This window comes from Diprion similis, chromosome 2 (assembly GCF_021155765.1).
Source record: "Diprion similis isolate iyDipSimi1 chromosome 2, iyDipSimi1.1, whole genome shotgun sequence".
Lineage (NCBI taxonomy): Eukaryota > Metazoa > Arthropoda > Insecta > Hymenoptera > Diprionidae > Diprion > Diprion similis.
The window spans coordinates 20,532,333-20,556,325 of NC_060106.1; the positions used below are offsets into that span (position 1 = coordinate 20,532,333).

General features: G+C 41.3%; 2 protein-coding genes and 1 long non-coding RNA gene across 3 annotated transcripts; 2 read left to right on the forward strand and 1 right to left on the reverse strand.

Moving 5' to 3' along the window:
- Positions 1-3,789: 3,789 nt before the first annotated feature.
- Positions 3,790-19,406, forward strand: LOC124415486 (C-Maf-inducing protein-like). Its single transcript, XM_046896434.1, has 8 exons — positions 3,790-5,183; positions 12,567-12,746; positions 14,501-15,081; positions 16,765-16,857; positions 16,988-17,240; positions 18,177-18,434; positions 18,561-18,861; positions 18,943-19,406. The coding sequence occupies exons 1-8, from the start codon at positions 3,972-3,974 to the stop codon at positions 19,065-19,067; spliced, it is 3,003 nt and encodes a 1,000-aa protein (XP_046752390.1). The 5' UTR covers positions 3,790-3,971; the 3' UTR covers positions 19,068-19,406.
- Positions 19,407-21,864: 2,458 nt separating this feature from the next.
- Positions 21,865-22,722, forward strand: LOC124415730. Its single transcript, XR_006930665.1, has 2 exons — positions 21,865-22,232; positions 22,516-22,722. It is a non-coding gene; the product is annotated as an uncharacterized LOC124415730 (long non-coding RNA).
- LOC124415698 (ras-related protein Rab-43) lies at positions 22,601-23,980 on the reverse strand. Its single transcript, XM_046896455.1, has 5 exons — positions 23,659-23,980; positions 23,481-23,565; positions 23,282-23,380; positions 22,899-23,056; positions 22,601-22,783 (listed from the first exon to the last, which is right to left on the reverse strand). The coding sequence occupies exons 1-5, from the start codon at positions 23,866-23,868 to the stop codon at positions 22,676-22,678; spliced, it is 660 nt and encodes a 219-aa protein (XP_046752411.1). The 5' UTR covers positions 23,869-23,980; the 3' UTR covers positions 22,601-22,675.
- Between the last annotated feature and the right edge of the window lie 13 nt (positions 23,981-23,993).

Genomic DNA, 23,993 nt, shown 5'->3' on the forward strand with positions numbered 1-23,993 from the left:
TTAAAATTTGTGATAATGTATAACGTGGCTGTATATGTATAGGTTTGATAATAATATTGTACTCATTGTCAGAATATAATATAAAATTCTAACGAGAACGAATTATTAGCGTATATCAAATATAAACACCGCAATTCACCAAACGGCAGACAGTTGACTTCAATGACGTATGCTTATTATTCTTTGGAAATAAACGCCTTTGGCGTGAGGAACGATTTGCTAATTCTTTCGTTCCATTTAGTACCACATTTTTTTTCTTTTTCGTAACATTTTAGGCACTTCAGGTTCAGACTGCGGTATTAAATGACCACGAGTATAGCATGGGGGCCGTTATTGCATAGCAGGAAGTGAACGCAACCGCAGTTGACGTAAATCACCGTGGCAGTTCGTATCTCTACCTACCGAGTGCTCGGTTTGATTTAAACTTTCGAAGGTTCAAGATATTCAGATTCCGGTTGTTGAACTAAAAAGAAACTGGACAAAGGGGCACATTATTGATCGGGTTCATTCGGGTTCTCTTTTTATTTAATTTTTTTAATCTCGCTACTATTTTATATCCCCGTTTACTCACAATTTTTGCCTCATTATACTCACAAAGTGCTGAAATAATATATTGTGTTACGAGTGCGGAAAGTGGAGGATTCCCGACGAGTATGAAATATGCTGCATAAACACAAGCTGTTTTTCCAACATAACCTAAACGCGCAAACTTCAGGTTGAACTCGACCCAATGGCTGACGGGGTGCGTAAAATTAAGTTACCGGAGAGTGCGCATGCGCTAATATAGCCCTAGTGTGTAAAATTGAGAATTTCAGATAAGCGCATGCGTCAGTGTCGTTTTAGCGTACTCTTCAGAAATGGCGGACCTCATGCCCGCCCTTCAAAATTAAAAAATAGAGCTTTCCAAGTGTTTGTTAAAAATATAAATTCCTCCGCGTTATTTAATCGCCAGATTTCATACAGCTTGAAATGAAACCGTGGCCTGTCGATTACACTTTATTCGACACTTCATAATGTTACCATTAAACGTATGTATGTTTGTATTACGTTTTCATTATGCGTATGGAACCGTGTAACTTAGAGAGCTAAAATTAAAGCTATCTGTCGGTGCTATCAATCACGTATATGAACGGATGTTCTCGCGTTTCCGACACGTATGTACATGCTACGCCTTCTCAATTTCATCGTCAGAATTTTAGATAGATAAAAATATTCTATTTTCAGTTTACATCACGCCGGATTTATTTTGTGATAATCCCATTCGGCGGAAATGAAAATTGTTTTAATATGGGATTTTGTCTAGAAATTTATGACAACTCTGAGAGGAAAAAAAAAACAGCGAAACGTCGAAATATTTATACGAAAATCAAGAAAAGTCTATCTTTCAAATATTTGATTTTATTATCGAGATTTTTTACAAATATTAGCTGAAAAAAAATTCTGTATCCATTTTTTTTTTATATAACTGTGAATGAGAAATTTTTCCACAGATACAATCGGTTAAATTTTGTGAACGTTTCACATCGAGATTCCGATAAGTCTATAATAAATGAATGACGCGCAGTGATACGGAAATAAATTTTCGTCGATTCTCCGACGAAGAATCTGGGCAGATTTGAAAAAGTTTTTCTTTGCTCGAGATTGAGCCCTGGTGTTCAAAGATGCCTGTGAGGGGTAGGAGAAAACGTTATCACAACGAGGAGGTCGAACCCGGGCTTCAAAACCGGCGACACCTTGTATAAGCGGCGTGTACAGACGGCATAATGGTCTCTCTACAACGAATCGACACACCTACACCGAAGTAAATGAATACAGACACGAGTATAAGCACGGTGTGACGTTAGGCGCGTTATCGGTTGCGCTACGAAGGTTTGCGCAGTTGGGTTTCAGGCGTCGGCGCGGCCTGATCATCATCCCACTTCGCAGCTGCGCGTTGAGCCAAAAGATGAGAGCATAGGCTGATTTTCACTTGGGCGATATTTGTTGCAGCAACATTGAGATAAGCTCGTGTGAAGCAAAACAGCAGCACCAGCATCATCATCAGCAGCAGCGGCAGCAGCGTCACTGAAAGCGCGATATACAACGACGCTCTAATTATAAATTTTCTGGCGATACGTGAGGTTCTCGATTACGGCTGAGAGCGAGAGACGAGCAACGATTTTCAAGCCAGTAAAAGTGGTCCAGACCTCGCTCTCCGCGGACTGCATTTCAGAGATTTCGGGTGTTCAGAGAAGCGCGAGGCGAATTTAAGTCGAGCCGATCGCCGCTCACTTCCCTCGATCGGTCAAGAGCCCGATCGAATCGAACCGGGCAGTCTTGATCGGCGAGTTGCGTAACAGTGCAGCAGCGGCATAGATCAGGAGTGAGTGAGATCTTTTTAAATCCTGAATCGCCGCTTTTCGGAAAAAGAACCGCTTTCGCGGTGCCGACGAACGCAGATTTTTTTTTCACCGCAGAGAACGAATTAAGCGGTCCGATCATCTCGACGGGATTTGGTTACACGAGAAAGTAAACACAACCGTCGTAACGGAGGCTGAAAAACCACCCCCACCAACCCCCAAACGCAACGGTCGGATTATAATAATTCCCCGAAAATCAACACGCCGTAAAATCTTCCAGTCGCTGATTGCGAGTTGAGCCGAGCTGATTGTGAGCTGATCGCGACGCGACGGCGACGCGACGGCAGCGCCTGCGGACCGTTTATAAATATACAACGTCAGGCGGAATACAGTCGTCGTCGTATGCTCGTGTAAGAAGATTCTTCGAGTCTCTGTACGTCGCGTCGGTGGTAATCGACCCCGCGGCGTCGACGCGCGTGATTCGATTCTCGAGATACGTGAACGCGCGCACCTTCGTTACACCCACCCACCCACACACGAATAAACCACGAACAAGGTGTTTCTCATGCGCGTGCGAGCGCAGGACGATCCGCAGAGTTGGAAGACGGACTCTAATTGAAATCCTGGAGCAGGGATTCCGCCCCGAGAATCGATCCCTCAATCCATCCATCTATCCACCCATCCATCCGTCCATTCATCCATCCGTCCATCCATCCATCCATCCGTCAAGAGTGGAAGAAAAAAAGAGTGTGGTGGAGGACGGAATTCGTCGGGTGTACATCGAAACGTTAACAAGTGCGGAGTACCTGTAACGTGCCGGTGTTCATAACGAGAGACGTACCATATCCATTATACGTAGAACAACGATGGTGTGCCGCTAGTGGGAAACGTTGTTTTCTGTAACGAGCTTATCTACTTGCCATTAGATAGATGGTCGCGTTGTAGCCGCGCGACAGCGGCAGTCACTTACTGTAATATACGATCGTTGGTGCAGGGTGCGCTTATCTGCTAGCGAATAGTTTCGGAGGTGATTCTTGTGGAGGGCAGCAACGCCTGTCGCGGGGTCAGACCTCGGCGATAATATACGAAGACGCTGATGACATTTGGTGCGAATAAGTGCAGACCGCCTAGAAGGAAGCGCCCGATCCTTCTTCCCTTGGAGTCCTGCGCCGGCGGCGAAAACTCGGCTTGCATTACTCGAGGCGTTCCTCCATCAGGAACAGTCGAAATCCAAACCCGCGAAGCCCTGAACCATAGGAGAAACGTAGTGGCGTCGCGTGGTGGCGTGACTCTCTCCTGCATCGATCGAACAGACGCAGCAGCGACGCCCTCTTGACGCCCCCACCTGCGTACCGTGTCGTCGGATTTCTACGCGTCGAGAATACACCCCAAAATTTAACTCCGGGGTGTGAAATATCCGCAACACGTTAAATCGCGGATTCTGGTCTTTGGATCTCGGGATTGTGCTAGTCGGAGATTACTTTCGTCTGCTATGGTGCGGTTTATAGTCAGGGCGGTCTCCTCGCCTGGGGCGTGAAGTCGAGGGTGGTGAGTGAATCGCGCTAAGGTGGTTAACGACTTCGAGGCTCTGAGGAAGCGGAGCGGGACAGAAGCGAGGGGGCAGCGGTGCAAATGAAGGACCAGAGAAGGGTGCCAATGTTTTGCTTCCAGAGCCCGTTCACTCGGGGTTCCCGAGGAAGTGCGCAATCGTCGAGGACCGCGAGCCCCTCGGCGGCGATCCAGCGCCCCCCCGACGCCTCGGCGGCCGGCAGTCGTCCCCCAACGACTGCCGATCACGAGTCGACCGGGAGCAGACGACGCGGCTCCGAGGCGAACAGCGAGGGCTCAGGCTCCTCCTCGATAAAGTACATCGACCAGGAAGCCACCTGCATGTCGGGGAGCAGCAGCACCGACACCCTCCCGGGTATCCGTGCGGACTACCTCGACGTCGACCCCCTCTCATCGCCCGAGACCCCCGTCGCCTGCAACGGTGACCTGGCCGAGCCTGACGTCGCGGAGACGCTGACCCCCGGCTCCTTCCTGAGCGTCAACCCCCCGTCGACGGGGCCGAAGGACACCCGACCGATCCACCTCTCGCCTAACGGCCAGAAGTCGAACGGAAGCAGCAGGTGGCGTAGGAGATTCTTGCTCAGATTGAGGTCGACCGAGTCCTCGACATCGAGCACCGGGGAACCATCCCCGTCCCCGACCCCATCCCCGTCACCGTCCCCAACTCCATCTCCCTCCCCGTCACCCGGTAACCTGAACCACGTGCAAAGGTCCTCCTTCTCCTCGGCCCAGGATATACCAGCGCTGGAGAACGGATTCGGGGAAACTTCCGCCGGGGGTGCGATAAAGAGTTTGTGCGTCGAGGAAGGGTCTCTCCCCTCGAGCCCTGCGCCAGGTGTCGGACTGGCCCCCGGGGGCGGGGCCTACTACGCTTTCCTCACCGCAAACTGCGTCATACGCCAGGAACCGACGAGCACCAGTTCTCCCCAGCTTTCGTCCGCTGCTAGCACTCCTCGAGCCAGTGTCGACTCGCCGTTATCCTACACGGATCTGCCTCCGCAAGGAGCCACCCTGGAGCCCCAGACTCTCGAGGCCAGTTGTCTTCCCGCCGCCAGGTCCTGCCCCAACCTGGAACGCCAGAGCGGACCCTCGAGCCCCAGTCCGAGCCCCGGGCCGGCGGGGCCTCGTTTTAAACCCCTCGAGGAGGGTGACATCCAGGTCTGCTATTTGAACCACACGAGGACTCTGGTCAGCAAGATATTGTCGAACAAGTTTTTGAGGAGGTGGGAGACTCATCATCTATACTTGAACGATGCCTGCCTCTCGTCGAGAACGGTAAGACGATTTTATATCTACGTTATACGTTGTTACGTACATACACACACACAGACATACACACACATGCATCAATTTTTTACGCGCCACAAGTGTGCGAGTGTGGCGATTAACGTGGCTTTTGTCTCAGGCCGCGTGTGTTCTTCTTCTTTTTTTTTTTTCATCGTTTCTCTCAGATTTTTTTCTTCCTGTTTCCTGTAATTCTTTTTTCTATACTTTTCCTCCTCCTCTTCTTCTGCTTTTTTCTCAATCTCAAATATCTATAATGTATGTAACACCAGCGGCGTCTTGTACCGCTGACGTATTACCAAGCACTGCTTTGGAGTTTGGAGTGTGATATAATATGCTAATTATCGCAATCATGTTTTGTTTGTTTAAATGATACTTAAAAACTAAGCTGTCGAAGAAGCTGCGACTCGACGCTTGTGCTCTATGGTTAATGCCGGTTTGCCACGGTATGTAACGTTATAAATTGATTAACCAATCTGCGGCACACACACACACACACACACACACACACACACACACACGCGTACGCGGATTGTACTACACGTTTTTACTTCAGCCTTTTGGATATTTTTCTTATCACTCGACTGATTGCAGTGCTGCTTATAGCTCGGGGAACCCCCACCCTTCACCCCCCTTTGGTGTTGTTTTTCTCACATTTATGAACCCAAACCGATCAGAGATACACTCTTATCCTGCAGTCATATTTTGCAATGCAGTTCAAGCTGTAATTTCATCCACGATGTTCAGCCTATTTTCACATAAATCATTTTTTTTTTTTTTCCTTTCTCCGTTTAAATGTCTCAAGCATAAACGTCGACTTCGTATACTCGTATAAAACGTAGTGAAGGAAGCACCGTAAATGCTGACATAAATTATCCTCTACGATTGTATTGAGGTTGAAGTTTCAGATGTCAATAAAAATGGGAATTTCTCGGGAACAAGGCTATCCCGCATCCTTACAATACTGTGAAATTGGAAACATAATTGTTTCTGAATCGTTCGAAAGGTGAATAATCGTATTTTTCTATCAATAATGTTACGTTACATGGACGTTGGAACACGCTTACAATTAGCTTTTCGATTACAGGCCTTCGGGCTACCGATGATCTGCACTCTTTCGAAGAGTCTAATACTCATCCAACAACTTGGATCGTTCAATTAAAGATCTATAATCGTACAATTTTTCCTTACATAGTATATGCGCACTAGCGGCAATCAATTATAAAGATTGAACCGCGGAAGTGTGACTGCAGCATAAATATGCGGTATTAAATAATTACCATTTAAGAAAAGTACACATCCATTTAGGAACTGCAGGGTGCACCGGAGAGCTTTTTCATATTGAGCGTCATCGGTCAGAAATTTCAAGCTACAAATTATACAGGAATAATTATAATGCTAAATGCGATGCCAATTACAGAATATATATGAAACTTTGCGATGATGAGAGAAAACGTGGATCAGAAATTAAAGCTGGGAAGTGGAAGAAGAAAAAAAAAAAAAAAAAAAAATATATGTCTCGGAACAATTGCAGCAGCAAAAAGTGAAGAAAACGCTAACAGTAAATCTGTCTGAGTACAAACAAGCTGATAGAGAAAACCTTGTTTTTATCTTTCAGATCGCTAGATTTACCTTGAATCCTGTCACTATATTGAAATGAATGGTAATTATTTTCCTCAACGTAAATGGTAATTTAAAAATTGTTTCTGTTTGTTTTTTTTTTTTTGTTTGTTTTTTGTCATATTTTTTTTCTCCTCACCGTCTGTTGGACATCTTTGAAACGGCCGGTATTTTCTTGCTTCAATACCGGAAATTATTTAAGAAAAAGAATTTTTCACGCGTCAGTTTGTTTGTCGATAGTTGAGTGTAAAATCCACCAGCGTCATAACAATTTTTATATTTTACTTTTAAGAATAATTTTCACTTGGCTTCTCCTTGTACGACGTAGTGGAGGAAATGCGGTATCGTTCGGTAAAAACAAAAACAGAATATTGACTGAAATATTAGTTTATGAGGCAATTATTTAAAACAGGGTGAGATTGCGCGCAATAGAAAGACGTGAAAAAGAGCAGACTTTGATTCATTCATGCTGCAGGAATATACATAATTTATGGCTTGTGGAAAAACTTCAATTGCAGTTACCCACAGTTTGCTATAACGAAGAACCAAAGTCTAGTCGCTTTGTTTAATGTATATATACTGACATATCAGGAAATACTAACGCGAATGAAAAGCTTGATATTTTTTTTCCCCTTAAATTGTGAGTCAAACTTATGAAGTCTGCTTAATCGGTCATTGCTTCCAGTTATGTACTAATATTACAGTGTACCGACACGCCCCTGTATTGAAAGCATTGTTCTCACTTGGGAAAATTGATTTTAAATATAGCGCAATTGCGTGCACGAGCCGGCGCACCTATATATGCTATATCCATATATAAATAATTCAAACTAATTAGCTGTCCGCTCGTGTTAATGGATTCGTCGGAGTCCCATTGCATTCGACATTGATCGTATAGAGACAATTTGTTTTTTCTCATCTCTCTCTCTCTCTCTCTCTCTCTTCGTCGCAAATGTAGTACTTAGATTGCCTAATATAGCCCAACTCTGCAGGGCAGACTTGAATCGAGAAGTTTCAAATGGGGTCGAATAACTTTGAGTTTAACACAGGCGGAAAAAATGCAACTTCCTTCCCAGCTGTGCGGTGGTCAGTTGTGCGTATAGTTCAGACCGCAATGACCTAGTAATATCGGACTCTTGACGTCAGTGGTTTCGCAATTCGGAATTAGTTTTCCTCCCGTTCGTTCTTTCGAGACGAGATTTCAGCCTCTTCCGCCTTGCCGGTCGTCGATGATCCAGCTAAAGCAAAGCTTGCTACAGTTTTCTCGGTATCTGTGAAAGTACTGCAATGCATTCCCTGGAAACGACGTCATATACTCATGTCTGAGAGGTTAGTTTGCGATCTCGCACGCACGAAGTTGGTTTCCAATTTGCGGAAGAAGAGGCGCGCGAGGTGAGCTATCTTGGGGAAAAAGGGACACGGCGTCATCCTAGTGCTGCGGATCGTTACCTCTTACGATTAGAGACTGCCGATAACTACTTGTTGGCTCAATGGAAGGCGCACGAAAGGCGAATGGTAATACTACTGTGCGTGCGTCGACGACAATACTGACGTCAAGCCTGACCCTGGTAGCATGCTTCTGGGACTGGTGCTGTTCCGTCTACTACTGTCGGCTGTTCTCACCATGGTTGGTTCACGACTACTGGCCCTGGTGGTATTTGGGCGGTTGGCTACGTAGACGCCGAAGCTCCTTGTTCGACAATTCCTTAACACCGATTATGCCCGACCCCGACTCGCTTTTGTTCCAACAACGTACACCCGCGAAGGCTGGGTAATTACCGTCTCGACAATTAAGAGTTAACCATTGGCTAAGCGTGTTGTAGACTAGGAGGCGCGACTTTCGCAAGTTGTGTACTCAGTTTTTAGGCGCAGTCTACGAAGGTAAAACGATGACTAGGCCACTCTTGCCGTCCTTCTGATTCGCACTGAGCAGCGTTCGAGAACTCACAAGTTCTGAAAATGTTTGTACGGCTGAAATAAAATTCCAAGCGCGTCGGACGGCGGCCATGTTCCCGGTATATATATAAATGTCTGACAAAGAATATTACATATTACCTCGGCAAAGTTTTCAAACGACATGCAGTGTTGTGATATGAATTTTTTTTTATACGTTTTCAAAAAACTTTTTTTCGCTCTCGTGAATAATTATTAATTACCTACAACGCGCCCGTTATATCGACAAAGAAGCTGCGAGGCCCGATCAAACAAGTATCTTCACGTGGTCCGCGAGTGATCAATGAGCAAATCTTGTGCGAGCGATACGAGATCACGAACGGCAACACATCGATGGCGTCAATACGTGCGTCAATTGTCGAATCGAACCATTCTTCGGTTCTAGTCATCGCAAGCTGGGACGAATCAACGTTTTCGTTCGTGTGCACAGATGATTCTAAGAGAGTACACTCTACATGGGACGCCATTGGCTACCGTTCTTCGTTTTCAATTCGTATATAATACCTGCCGCAGACATGGGAGGGTAGAAAAAAGGAGGGGAGGATTTCACCTAGCAACTGCCACGCACATTGCACACCACCCCGCGTTTTATACTCGACGAGGAATTTTATTTAAATGACTTTATCGAATACCGACGTCACCGAGCTCTTTCATTCAGCCGGGGATGCAGCAGCAGCAGCAGCAGCAGCAGCAAATCGCGTCACCATCACCCCCGAATCCCCGACATCGTCCCAGTTACGCGGCTCGGTTAAGTCCCCTTCGACCTCCTATTCGACCCCACGCGGCTCCCTGCAGGCCCTCCTGCACACCGCGACCCGCTAGACCAGTCGTTCAACCCTCGGCCTAGATACGTCCCTGACGTCATTCCCTCCTATCTCGCCAGCCAGTGCGTATACATATAGGTAGCATCATGGACACAGGCATGCATATGTAGTGGATACCGCGCAGGGCGTCGATACGTAGGTACAAACCTACTAGCTCCTACCGTGTCATGTATGTAGGTTCACGACTTGCACGTAGTTCGGCACTGTTCTGGATGGTGTGGGTATTTACACGTATTCAAACATACGTATACGGCACGTACAATGCCGGTCAAAAGTTTCGCGACGTAGTTAAGTAGGGAATGTACCTTATATACACCTGCAATATCGTTCAAACTTAGGTCTAGCGGAGGAGCTCGTACTTCTGATTGTGAGAATCCTGCTGCGGTAGAATTTCTCCGATATTCTCTAGCCGTTTTGCATCCTTATTCTTATAGGTATGCGTATAGGAACGCATGCATTGTCTGTGAGGAAACTTTATTAGATACAAGAATTTAGAGCGACTGGAGTACGTGACTGTTTGAAAATATTGTGAAAAATGGCTCTTTTTTGCGGTATTTATGCTAGAGCCTTTTCAAAACTTTCATTCAATTATTCTAAACTCATTTAGAAAAATAAATCAACTATTTTAAACTCATTTCATTAAACTCATTAAATTAAATTATTAGCGTCTCTTAATTAAAATATAGACGGTGTCTGCTGAAAGGAGAAACGTGTACTAATATTATGATCATGAAGGGGGAAAAGTTGAAGAATTCGTTATATCGAACCAATGACAAGCCCGATGACGTAGATTCACCGTTGGCTCTTAGAATCGGATCGGGTGATTCTGGTTATCAAAAATTGTCCTTCTTGGAAAATGGTCGTTTCACCGAAGCAATAAGATCTGCGTTACAGACATAAAGTGATATTCATTTACGGTGAGTTTATTTTTAACTATGTAAACGTAAACGTGAACGTGAACGTCTAGGAAATTACCTACGTTATTGTACTTATCGCGGGAATGGAAAATTTCATCGAAAGCCTAATATGTAGTTTAGTTTTGATGAAAAGCGTCAAACCAGATTCTAGTCATGTTTGCAAATGCAAATTATTGCCTTTATATTTCATACCATATCGTGGAAAAAATTATGGTCTTTAACATTTCTTGACAAAAAACGTGTTCTTCGCTGTCGAATATTTTATGCGAAATTTCGTTTTTATTCTTTGCCGTTTAAACGCATACGAACAACAGAATTTCAGCCTGACAATGAATTTCAGGATTTTCTGTCGAGGTCGACACATCAACAATTGACACCAGTGTGAATAAAGGATATCGATAACGCGAATGCTCGTCTGTATTGACGTGCACGTGTTTCGCTGAATATAAATTCGCTGTGAAAAATGTGGAGCTCAACAAGTCCCTGATATACAAAAACTATTTCCAGAATTTCAGGGATAAACGGAGTGTAGATAACGTTCGCACGCTCTAAGCCGATGATGATTGTTTGTCTGCGTCAAGAAATTTTGGGAAATTTGATCATACGCGTAATTACTGCTATCCCGTCATGTTTTCTTCATTAATCTCAATTGTTTGTTTATGCGTGTATGTATTATGCTTATAAATCTGATAAGCGCTAGCGTAATCATCGTTAATTTGTAATTATTGTTTGAAATTTTTTATCATTCGGCGACTGGTCAATGGTCCAAGGTTCATTTGCCACGGTTCAGAAGAGATTGAGATTAGTAGTCGCCCTCGTCTGGATTATTCTGGGCCAATCAAATGACAGGGCTGCAACGAGTCATGGCCAAATTTTCCGCATCTTTTAATTAATTCGGTAATCTATCGACGAAAGAAAAGAAAAGGAAAAAAAAAACAAACAAAAAAACGAAACAACTGCTGTGTAATTCACCGATGATTTGCTCCGTAACGATACGACGAGCCCTGCGCCATTTCGGATGGTTGGATAAACTAAAAAGTGATTTCCGAAGAAATTCTAAACTATTTCCTTGCCTTGTATACGGAGAGAAGGAATTAGTGATCGTAGCTTGGAGATCGTACTTTTTGTTTGCTTTTATACCTCTCAATTTACGCATGTGCAAAATTACCAATTCCATATAAAGTAAACAGGTTTCAAGAAATTATGTGGAGTTTCATATCGGATAAGGTATTTCCTCATCGTTCAACAGACGTCATTTCATCCCAGGAAATTAACACCTGGTTGCTTCCTCATCGAGGATTCTGTTTGGCCAACGATATCTAAAGTTATTTTTTTTTATCACCCCAGCGGGTGATTCTGCGGTGATCGAGATGGAAATCAGGGCGAAATTATTATACTTTAAAAACGTTGAAATTATTCGGTACATTTTCGTTCAATACGAAGAAACGCAATGTTTATTCATGACGATTTTACCTCGGCAAATAACTTGCATTAATATACAATTTAAGCAACATTCTATTTATACAATAGTTCGATGAAATATTTTTCCCTGAAAGTAATTCCTTTCAAATAATCTAACAACAAGAACAACAAGAACAATAATAATAATAACAAACAAACGCTACGTAGGAGAAACAATAAACCAATCTCGTCGAACTGTTATAGAATGCTTTTACCCATTGAACTGGTAACATTGGCTATCGATTTTCGTTCGATAGTTTTAGTCTCTTTATAATGTTTAGGTCGATTGCCGTCGAGGAGGGAGATGTATAGAAATCGGTAAATAACAAACATCCGCGATTCCATTTCACGCATCTCGAGCTGTTACACTTTCGTTTCAATTCAGCGAATACCTTATATTTGTATCTTCATTGGGTCATAGTGCGAAAATAGTTATTTGCACATACTTGCTTATAGATATAATAACAACAACAACACAAGTTTTGGAGAACAATTTTACACGCTAAATTTCTTCTAACTTGTTACGTCTTATTGGCAATTATACACGCAGAAGTAGTCTCGTTTTCTATACCTACAATATTTCGCTACGTCTGTTCCAGCTCACGGGATTCCTCCAACATCCGGTTCCCTACAGCAGCATGTCTGAGGTCTACGCGGTTGCGAGATGGGATCCGACCTACAAGTACTGCCTCCGTATCGTCTTACCGGACGGCTCGCTTCTCTTGCAGGCTGGTAACGCTTACACGAGGGATCAGTGGTACCACTCTATACTATGGAAGGTTCGTACATGCATGTATTATCGCTGGTACCGCATATTTTCAGAACCATACACAAAACCCGATCCTCTCCTCATGTTCGCCGTTCATTGTTGCTATGGTCTACAGTTGTCTGCTGATATTTGATTTCGCTACCTCGACAATCATGTTTCCTGAAATTTTCCTTCGTTGCTAAAAAAATCTCGGAAACTTTGTGAAATTGCAGTTATTATTTAATTTATTATTAGTTATTATTATTACAATCTTCTCTAATTATTTGCTGTTTTAAAATTAGGACTACGATTAATTTTTTGAAATAAATAATAAGTTTTACGGACATTACTCTGAAGTCAGGTATTTTTAATAACTGTCATCAGTTGGGAGAAATGTATGAAACATTATAATATTCTCAGTAAGAATGCGCACCGAATTAAATGCTTCTTACATTTTCTACAACTGTACCAACTTTAGTTATTCGAGTCGATTAGAAGATTCAAGATAATCATTTAAAAATACTGTAATTCTCTTAATGAAAGAGTTTAATATTCGTATCAGTCGTTTAAAAAAAAGATATTAACTCTTTATTTTCACAGTTACTATGTGACTTCTTGTAACTCTATCTCGATTATCCCTAAATTCGTATATTTTAGCGTATAGATAACAAGTTATAGATAAGCAATAAAGCAAATATTGATACGAAAAGTCTCTCCGTGCACTTTTTTAGATCAACTAAAATAAACTGCAGTATGGATGAGCCGTATATTGTCAGATCGTTAAAAATTTACGCACGTCATTCCGACGCTTAATATGTGTGCCTGTATGGGAATTACACTGTAATTTATCTCCGATGTAATTTCGTTATCGGTGAATCTGCTGCACTTTATGGTCTGCAATGGAATAATGATTGGTAAGAGCGCAAAAGATTGTCGAATAAAATGTTTCGGAGACAATTTCACATTGGTTATAACAATTCGTCTAAGGTATATTCATACTACACCTGATGATGAATGAATTAGGGACAAGTGTTTGAGCGCATACATGCCTCTACGTTATAGGTATACAGAAATATTTAACGAGTATTAACACAGTGCGATAGACTTGGCAGGTGAACGATGCAAATATTCTAGGTATTTACACAGATACTTTAAAGATGGAGTTATAGGCAGTCCACGTGTCGAACGTACGACTCCCGGGGTCGGAGCCACATAATTCGATGAAATTTTTTTTCACTATTTACACGTTCTCGAATAGTGCGTCATGCATATATCTACACTGCAGATGTGTATCATATAAACCAATAACAAGTATTGATTTTAAATTGGCGTAAGAATTGACGCAAAGCCAGTGCGATTAAGAGGTTTAAAAACGGGTTATCACAACGCGAATTATCAGGAAGAGCACGTATGAGTTATCCGTCTTTTTATTTATCATAAATCCCATCGACACGGTCTACAGTTCTTCGAAGATTCATGTACGTGGCTGTAGACATGTTTGCAGACCAGTAAAACAGACTATCCACGACCCATCCATCCATCCATTCTTCGGTGTATGCACTATGCAACACATAAGACTCGTCACGCGTGCCTGTCAATCGGAATTCCGGAAACCACAAGACGGTGGTTTGCGAAGTAACGATGATTGGCACAAAAACCGCCAGCTCATGGTTCACCCGTGCATCTTGACGATCCTTCATAGTAAATAATAATGACACGGCATCCAAAGCACTTTGCGGCAAAAGCACATGTATCTAAGCTAACTTATTGACCCGGCCATTGCAGAAGAGCATCTTCAAGTACCAACACTTGGTCTCGGTGAGCACCAGGGAAGAGGTCGTCCTTCGAGAGCTCAAAGCGATGGTAGATTTCGCCCTGTGGACACCCTTGCAGGACGAAAGGGTAGCCGGAGCGCCGCTCGAGGCGGTAGCCAGACTCCTGGAGGAACCGGAAGTGGCCGATGCGAAGAACGGAAAAGGCGGTGCGGCCCGCTGCGAGGGTAGGGGTGGCAGGAACTGGGCCGAGGCTGTTTTAGCCGTGGCAGCACCGCTTCTCGAAAAAGTAGCGCCACCACCGACGTTGGCAAGGGCCTTAGCAAGGCTGGCCCAACTCCACCCGAGATCTCCTCTCGTCGCGGCCCTCGCCCCGGCCATAACAAGGTGTCTCAAGCACACCGTCGACTTCGGCAAGTCGCCGGACATGCGGAAGCTCCTTCAAGTCTTCGTTGCCGCCCTCTACGAAAACAATGATGGCGAACAGGCGATCAGGGACTACATCGCCTCCGTTCACGGACCCGGAAGCGACTGTCCTCACCCCAGGGTGCTTCCAAATTTAGTGTCGATTTGTATCGCCGCCATATTTCACAGGTGAGATGTTCGTTTTTTAACTTCACGTTTATATGTTTACAGAGAGATAGAAGGAAGTTATTTTAATCATGGAAAAAATGATAAGTTCAGTATTTGATAGACCTCGAGGTTCCAAGGTCACGGTGTGTGTATGATTTTGATCTCAATCCACGTTACTTTTCCAAATTCGGAACTGATTAGATTATGGCTTTGATTCTTTTGGTAATTTTTCAATTATTTGAATAACGAAATTCCAAGAAATCGAGTAAAAATTATGATATTTTGAAAATGGAGGCATGGATTTGAATAAAATTGGTATCGTGAGGTTTTTCCGGCCACTAATCACGAATCTAAGGTCAGTTTTACGAAATTTAAATTTGGCGTTTACAATAAGGTTGAGAAAAAAAAAACGTATGGATTTTGATGGAAATTCGTACCTGTCGCTTTGTTGGCTGGCTGATAACAAATCTGAAGTCAGATTGCGAAATCCAATATGGTGGAAAAAATCAAAATTTGAATTGGATATTATTCCTTTTTTTTTCTCTATAAACTTGGAACCTGCAGTGTGAGAATGGGAAGTTCAAGGGTTGCCAGATGGCCAGTCTAAAGTCGCTTGTTCTCCTGACGATCAGTCCGGAATTTCAGCGGAAGAGTTGCTATAATCATTGCGGAAATGAAAAGTTCAGTATTTTTACTTGATCTCGATGTTTTGAGGTCTCGAAACTCACCCTCCGGTGATAAAGTTTTTTGTTCTCCTCTCTGCTCGCGATATCTCGCCAAAGAATAGACGGATTCTTATTATTCTCGTCTCAAACAAGGTAATTAATTGTTCTAACGCAGTACCTGATTTGATTTTGATCTAAATCGGTAGCAATGTTTTGAAGCTGTAGGTATAATGCAAAGATGTAAATTCTTTTGTCCTATCGTTTCTCAAAAACGGTTCAACCAATTTTGACTTAAAAGCCGTTAAATTTCGAACCGTCTCTGTTTTTTAGTATTAAAAAAAAAAAAAAAAATTTGCCCGATGGGAACAGAGGAAAGTTCATGGGAGGGTCCTTCGAATATTTCTCGAATCTAACTCGGTTGCCATATTGTTTTTAGCTCTTATCGCAAATCAACTCGGACAAGTTTGTGTTACAGCAAACGTACTATAACGTTCGTTGTATCAATACGAGGTCTTATGAAATCTGTTTCTATAATTACACATGTATATATGTAATTACGTATAGCGAAGAGTTAGATTCGTCTGAGGATGAAAAAGAAGAAAAAGAAAAAAAAAAAAACTTATCAAGTTCGTGCGAAGCTGACGGTAAATATTTTTCTCAACGAGCAATTGTTTGCCGCAATGATCTATGTATGTTTTAACAGTTATCTTACCGTATACGGCAGAATAGATTACCTACTCATCATAATTGGTTTGTGGTTCTTCGTAAAACCTTATCAAACACATTTAAAGCATACCTAATGTGGTCAATGTTACATATATCTAAAGGTATTATACAGAAAGACAGGTGCGATTACTACGCACACATCCGGTATAAGTATATGTATATAAAAAAAAAAGAAAAAAAAAGAAAAAACTATGTTTACCCAGCATAACAGGATCATCGCGCTCCGGCCTCAGTCGGTTGATTTATCAAGAATCAGTTATCTACAGAGTCTAGTCGAATAAAAATGGTTCAAATAAACTGATGTGTGTTGCAGATTCGAGGTCGCGCGTCATTCTTCGTCTGCAGATGAACAGCCAGCCTCGTCATTGCCGCCTCTCCAGTGTTATCTTCTTCTCTTGAACGTTGCGTGAGTATAGTAATACATACTTTAATTTTCGAAGCGAAATAGGTATACATATAACCAGTTTTTTAACCGCGAGATTTTTATTACCATTCGCAGCGAAAAACCGTTTCATTAAATCGCAAATAATTTGCAGATCGGAGTACGCTGATTGGCGGCCCGGACTCGGTGGACTTCTGCAGCCGGTTCCGTTCCCCGAAGAAGCTCTGGCCGACAAAGCTGTGCAATTGTCTCTGCTGGTCGGCGTCGCCGGACGAATCGCCAAGGACCCGAGGTGCTCCGTTCACCGATGCCTACTTCCGGTCCGAGAACCGAGACCCGGATGGATCCACATCGCGGCCCCAGCGAGCCCCGCCTGTCCGGACCAAGGGCAGCTTTTTGGAGAAATGGTATGTAGTGGACCATTTTTTTTAGTAGTTATAAATATTAAGCCATTTTTTGCGCAAGGAGATAAGATCCGGCGTCTGCCCATCCCGGTTCGGCTCGTTGTCTGATCGATAAGCGAGACTACCGGTACTTGGATAATTCGTTGTTTCAAGATAACGGATAAAGTATGGCGCGCATATTAGCATCCAAAGCGTTGTAGGTATGTACACACGTGTGTAATATGCGGGAGTGATAACGGGGCAATAATAATAACAACGGAAACTGATGATAATGGCTCGTTAATCAATCCTCAATCATTGATAAGACCGCCGACTGCAGCAGCCTGCAGATATATTGCAACGCGAATATTATACGAACGTCGACGATTCATCATTCGACGTATGTGTTAAAATGGAAAGGAAAAAAAAAAAATTTCCAAGTGTGGGACCGTCTCTTTCTAAAGCCGCAATGATGTCGATAAACTAAACCGCAGATTCTTCTCATCGATGTGCTTCCGCCTGCGGGAAAATCCATTATTCAATCGAATAGTCTGGCCTCGTGTTATGACATCGTTAAATGATATGAAACGCATATAAGAGGTATACTTTTTTATACGATACAGCTCGCCATCTAAGAAAAATTCTGAAATTCTATAAAGAAAAAAAAAAAAAAAAAAACCTCACGTAAATGTTATTACCTATAAAAGACAATATATATGTGATACCTCGTGATAAAAACTGAGCATCGTATATTGGCGGGAAACTTGAATGGTAAACGTAATCTACGAAGAATCTTGACCACTTGCTATGAAATTTCTTCTTTTCTTTTTATATAAAATCTACAGATGAAGTAGCGTCGACGGTTTATGTGCTTGTCAAAAATTTCACACTTTGTTCTCGAAGGAACACAAATTTTTCTTAATATAACGTTCGGATCTCTCTTGCAATGTTTCGATGCAGCTGACGACGTTGTTCGAGTGTTGCTGTCGGAGGAAAAAGTTTGTTGGATCACTGATGAAGCAGGCTGGAGGTGCTTGTATCCTCCTCGGAGTCAGAGGATGTGACGCAGCCCAGGAAGCACTGTGTCTGATGCTGGAATGGCGGCTGCTGCCGAACGAGGAAGCCAGACTTCAAGTGGTTTCTGCCCTGCAATCTACCGCCTCGGGAAGAACAAAGTACGCCGCACTTTGTCAGCGGCAAAGAAACCTGCAGGAGTTGGTGAGCCTCTCCTTATCATTAATTATCTCAACTTTCTCCCTCGTTGCTTCTGCACTTTCATGGCACCTTATCAAATCCATATCCTACTGCACGACACGCCACTAAACATGTTTCCCAAAATGATAGCAACAAAAAGGGGGACCCAAGAAACTGACGCTACCTGTGCGAGCGACTGACGCTGATGTTGCCCTTCTTCTGGGCGGCGGTGCTCTCGGAAATCTGGAGTGTTTGAGCCTGGCTTTCACTTCTGTGACTTCGGCCTGTGCTGAACAGTTGATAAAGCTACCGGCTTTGAGGTACCTTAACTTGTGGGCGACGCAGTTCGGCGATGCCGGTCTTCAAATGATCAGCGAACATCTCCAGAAGCTGCAGGTGTTGAACTTGTGCGAAACGCCGGTTTCCGACAAGGGGATTTCCACCCTTGCCTGTAAGTTTGAAGGTTGTTTTTCCACCCGTATGTCGCGGCGTTGATTTCTAATTTCTAATTCCTGCCAATTTCATTTTCCAGCGCTAACGAGTCTCAGGAAATTGAATTTGAATAGTACGAAACTGTCGGCCCAAACCTTTGAATCGTTGAAGAAGCGATTGCCGGCTCTTCAGGAATTCGATGTTCGATATACCGAGGCTTGGTGACCCGAACCTCCGCCGCGAAATCTGCCGAACAACCTCAACAACCTCCTCGATAATACCGCACCGACGAATATATTAACTGCAAGGCAACAGCGTTGAGATGGAAATTTTTGAGCAGCCACTGCCACCGATTACAAAGTTCAATACTTTATTTACAGTTGTTCGGCCCTGGCCTACATTACAATGTCTGTACAATTATAGTGAGCATACGAAAAATTTAACGCCCGTTAAAGGTGTACCATTTCAATTGATGCAAAGCTGACGACAAAAGTTGGTTTTTGCTGAGTTTCTGTAGAAATTTTCATCACCATAACGAAAATTTCGCGCTAGAGTGAATTTTCTTAAAACGAAGGTGTCTTGGAGATTTTGAAAATAATCTCCTCATCCAACTTACAAATATATAGAATCACGTATTCTTCTTGTTTTTCATTTACATTGTAGGTGGATTGATTAATTAACGGAACACTCGGTATGTATACTACAATTCGTTATAGTATAGGATATTACATCTCAATATTGAATGACCGTTATTAGTGTATATAGATAGATAGGTACGCGGTGATGAAGAACCGTATAATATACAGCTTAAGTTAATAATTTATTAAAGCTAGGGAATATTATACATATATACACCATACATACATGAATACATATATAGGTATATGAATGCCTGAGTAAATGAAATGATTTCATACACCGCAGCTATACTGCAAACGTATGATACATATAAGTTGTTAATTAAAATTGGAAGAAAAATTTTTAAATAACAAAAACGCATCATTTATAAAGACGGTATAACGAAATTAATTGAGGATAAATCGAGATACGATGTGGTGTATAGGATTGTATATTACAAGTTATACGTATATGATACATTATATAGTACCCTAACGATAGGACGACTGATTCTGTATTTTATTTGAATATACATTTGCAAAGCTGCAAGGGAGCAAGCGTTGTATGAAGACTGTATCTGTCAATTTCATTAATGATTATCAAATTAGTTAATTATGATAATAATATAATAAAAATAATAAAAAAATAATAACGTTAATAATAATAATAATAACAACAACAACAACAACAACAACATTGATAATTCATTAATTTATGATAATAATAAATACAAGTTTAATATTCATTCTGCCTTTGTGACATTTCCCACTACAAATACAATCCACCTATGCATAATATAAGTAAATCATTATTAGAAACAAATTAAATAGGAGTACATCAAAATCCAGATAAATATTATGCTTTAAAAGTATTGATGATTCATCGGAAGATTTCCCTTATCGTCAAATGTTGACGTAATTACATTTTTTTCTCTCTCTTTTTTTTTGCTTCTTCTTTCAGTGAAACAAATTATAACGAGGATAATCATTAATCATACGGATGAACGTACCGGCGTTTTGACGCTAATACATCGAAACAAATTGAAATGATTAATATTTTCATAGTTATTTAATTGTTATTATTATATCGTTCCTGTCGATAAAATTTTTGAGGGTAAATATGTATTTTTTTATTTGCTTCCTTTTTTTCTTCTCACACTGGATGTTAAATTTTTCAATAATAATATTAAATCAAATATTAGAAAAACTTTTAATCGTTACAAGTTAGTTATAAGTATGTGTATATATATATATATATATAAATTATGGATACGTTCAGAACGAGTATTCGTGTTAAAAAAAATTGTGAAGTACCACTGTTGACCGGTATTTATACTGCACTGTACATTAATAACAACAACAACAAGAATAACAACAACAACCTTCTTGTGCGTTCATTTGATGAAAGACAGTGGCGTGAGATTTTCAGTAAAATTCAAGTTGTCAAATGATTAAAAACTAAGACTGATCCTTTTCTCACCTGCCGACCTAATTGAACTGGTAATATGATATGGAAAGCACTTGTCATTCGGCTTTCAGGTTACTCTTCACAAGAATTCATTAATTGTAAATCATATTATAATTCTAGAGCGCCGCCGATGCCTATTGATAACAATAATAATATTAATAATTAATAATAGATAAGAACTGTAAAATCAAATACATATAAAAAAATACACTTCGTATTTAAATACTTTGGCTAGATTTTGTTGGGATTCGTTGTCAGATTGCTTTTTGTATAAGTATAGTATACATGTAATGTGAGTCTATCGATATAAGATTAGGGTAATCCTACAACATACAACTATAGATTTCTTATTAATATTAGTACGAAAATTAATGTTTTACGTTTAGGTAAAACGTGTTAACATAACACTCGGGTTCTAATACAATAGTACCAGAATCCGTATCTGCCTAATATCAAATTACTTCATAGACCCTATATCAAAAAAATAAAATCACAACAAAAAATTGTATGAATGTATAAACTCAATTTGGTATCTATGATGTAATAAAAATAAAAATATTGTCAAGCATATGGAAAAACGAGAATGAAATAGAAGAATGTTCAGATTGAAGATGTTTGTTTGGTTTTTACAGATCTGTAGTATGAAAATTAATAATATTCTTAGTATGATGTAAAAAAAACTTTGTCTCTACTGATAGAAAAAAAAAACTACCTTCAATGCTTTAGTAGTACATTGTGTATCGAGGGGGGGAAAGAAGGCGGTGATGGGTGTGATATTTGTCGTCCGAGCAAAGCAAGGGTGGTGATTACACAAGGGAAATCACCTATCTCTCGTCAAGCACACAATTTTTTTTGTCCGACCCCCTTTGAAAAATCATCTTTCGTGTATGTGAAGCAGGCGCATGAAAACGGAAATTTGATTCATCGTTTACATACGCGAATCGGTATTTTCTCATGGGGGCTTGGACAAAAGACATTAATTTACATTTGCCATTTGATCGGGATGTTGGTAATATATATCGATAATTGTTATAAAAATTCTAATTCATTATTCTTATCGTTTCAATTCCTTGGAAGTCAAAGGCACTTGGCTTACGAGCTTGTTCAGGTCACTGTGATAATGTAGAGTATATTTAGAAAAAGAGAGATATTGTTGGATACAAAGAGTTCAACAAGAAGAGGGAAAATATGCCTCAAAATAAATAAGTAGCTTCTATCCAACACCACCTCTCTCATTCTTTGTTTGTACGTCTTTATTTAAATTTTTCCTTAAAACATATGCTCTACATGTCCGATATTATATATGTATATTAGGGTTTCCGTTATTTCGCAAGTTGGCTTTTTTTTTTTTAGCTGCTACCCCCTAAAGTTTGTTTCTGCCCTAAAAAAAATGTCATACCAAAAAAAGCTCTCAATTTTCCGAAGATAAAAAATTAAATCCAAAAAGTACAAAAATCTCGTGTTATCTAAATCGGAAATGTAACATGATTGTGGCACGGTTTAAAATGAAAATTAAGAGCTTTTTTCGGTATGATTTTTTTTTAGGCCAAAAACTCAAACTTTAGGGGGTGGCAGCACAAAAAAAAAGACACCCTAATGTATACATATATTATCGTCATTGAATAGTATTTTTAGTGGCTCGGATGCTTCTTTTTTTTCAACAACCGTTTAAAGCCGTTTGAAAAAAAATCTTAACATACGGTATTTTTTAGCGAGTCAACTAAACACCTCCGACAAGTTTGTTTTTATCAGAAAATTTTGTACGGACAGCTTGAACAGGAAGACAACTCACGACCAGCCCCCAATTTCACGGTTTCCTCTGCCATTTCCTCAAACTGACGATTTTCGTGTCGCCGCTGTAGAAAAATAAGGAAATTCATAAAGCTATGAAAACTCTTGTGTCAAGCGTGTCACACTTACTATTTTTCTCCTGATTTTACAGAGATAGGAATCATGCACTGGATTATATACCTTTAACTCAGAGGCCAGGTACGAGAACATCGCATCAATGTTGGTGTTTTCTTTTGCAGAAGTTTCAATAACATGTAAAACTTCTGGCAGATATTCGGAAACTGCTTCAGCTTCACCTTTCTCAACCTCTCTCAGACTCTCCAGGTCACATTTGTTACCTAAAAATTTTCACATGGGATTAAAACCTGAAAAAAATACAAACAAGATGGCAAGAATGCACGCATTCGAATGTATCTAAAGCAAGTTATCAAATTTCTTACAGCATTTCCAGCACTGCAGCTATAAATATCATCACAATATTATACAAAAAATGATCGAACTGTATAAATATCAGCTAAGTCTTATCATGGAGTATTAATACATGAAAAAATTGACATGCTCACCGACTAAAATCAACATGACATGAGACGATGTGTATTTTCGAACTTCTTCGACCCATCGCTGAAGGCTGAGAAACGTGGACCGCTTTGTTATGTCATAAACTAGAGAGAGAGAGAGAGAGAGAAGGAAAACAAGGTTAGGCGCTAAAATTGGTAAAGAGAAATTTGGTAGCATTAATGATTTTTGATAACTATGCATTACCTACGACGACACCATTCGCTGATCTATAATAGCTCTGAGTAATTGTGCGAAACCTTTCTTGTCCAGCGGTGTCCCAAATCTGCAACTGTCAAAGAAGAGAATGTGAGGTTAGGCGAGGAATAGTTGCTTTTTCTGACACCTGTTGCTGAGAACAAAATCCGAAAAGAAGATCACCTACTTTGACTTTCTTCCCATCGACGATGACAGTCTTCATTGAGAAATCAACACCGATCGTGCTTCCATGTCTCTCAATGAAAGTCCCAGATCTAAACCTCTGAACGACGCAGGTTTTACCAGTACCACAATCACCGATCAAAACGATCTTGAAGAGGTAATCGAACCGCTCGTCGCTCATACTCATCAAATTATCCGGGTCGCGATTTGACATTTTTTTCTTACCGATAAAATTCGTTTAAATAATTGCACTTGTTACGTATCTACAACCTCGTCTCGCTGTCAACATTGGGCTACGCCATTTTGGGAGATGAGCTGTCTCCACATCAAGGCTGCAAC

Excerpts from the sequence above, each read along its gene's own strand:
- LOC124415486 (XM_046896434.1), top strand. The coding sequence starts at position 3,972 with ATGAAGGACCAGAGAAGGGTGCCAATGTTTTGCTTCCAGAGCCCGTTC. Across the intron at positions 15,082-16,764 it reads ATCGCCGCCATATTTCACAG|ATTCGAGGTCGCGCGTCATT; the intron begins GTGAGATGTTCG and ends TGTGTGTTGCAG. Across the intron at positions 18,862-18,942 it reads GGGGATTTCCACCCTTGCCT|CGCTAACGAGTCTCAGGAAA; the intron begins GTAAGTTTGAAG and ends TTCATTTTCCAG.
- LOC124415698 (XM_046896455.1), bottom strand. The coding sequence starts at position 23,868 with ATGTCAAATCGCGACCCGGATAATTTGATGAGTATGAGCGACGAGCGG. Across the intron at positions 23,381-23,480 it reads AGCGAATGGTGTCGTCGTAG|TTTATGACATAACAAAGCGG; the intron begins GTAATGCATAGT and ends CTCTCTCTCTAG. Across the intron at positions 23,057-23,281 it reads TGTCATGTTGATTTTAGTCG|GTAACAAATGTGACCTGGAG; the intron begins GTGAGCATGTCA and ends GAAAATTTTTAG.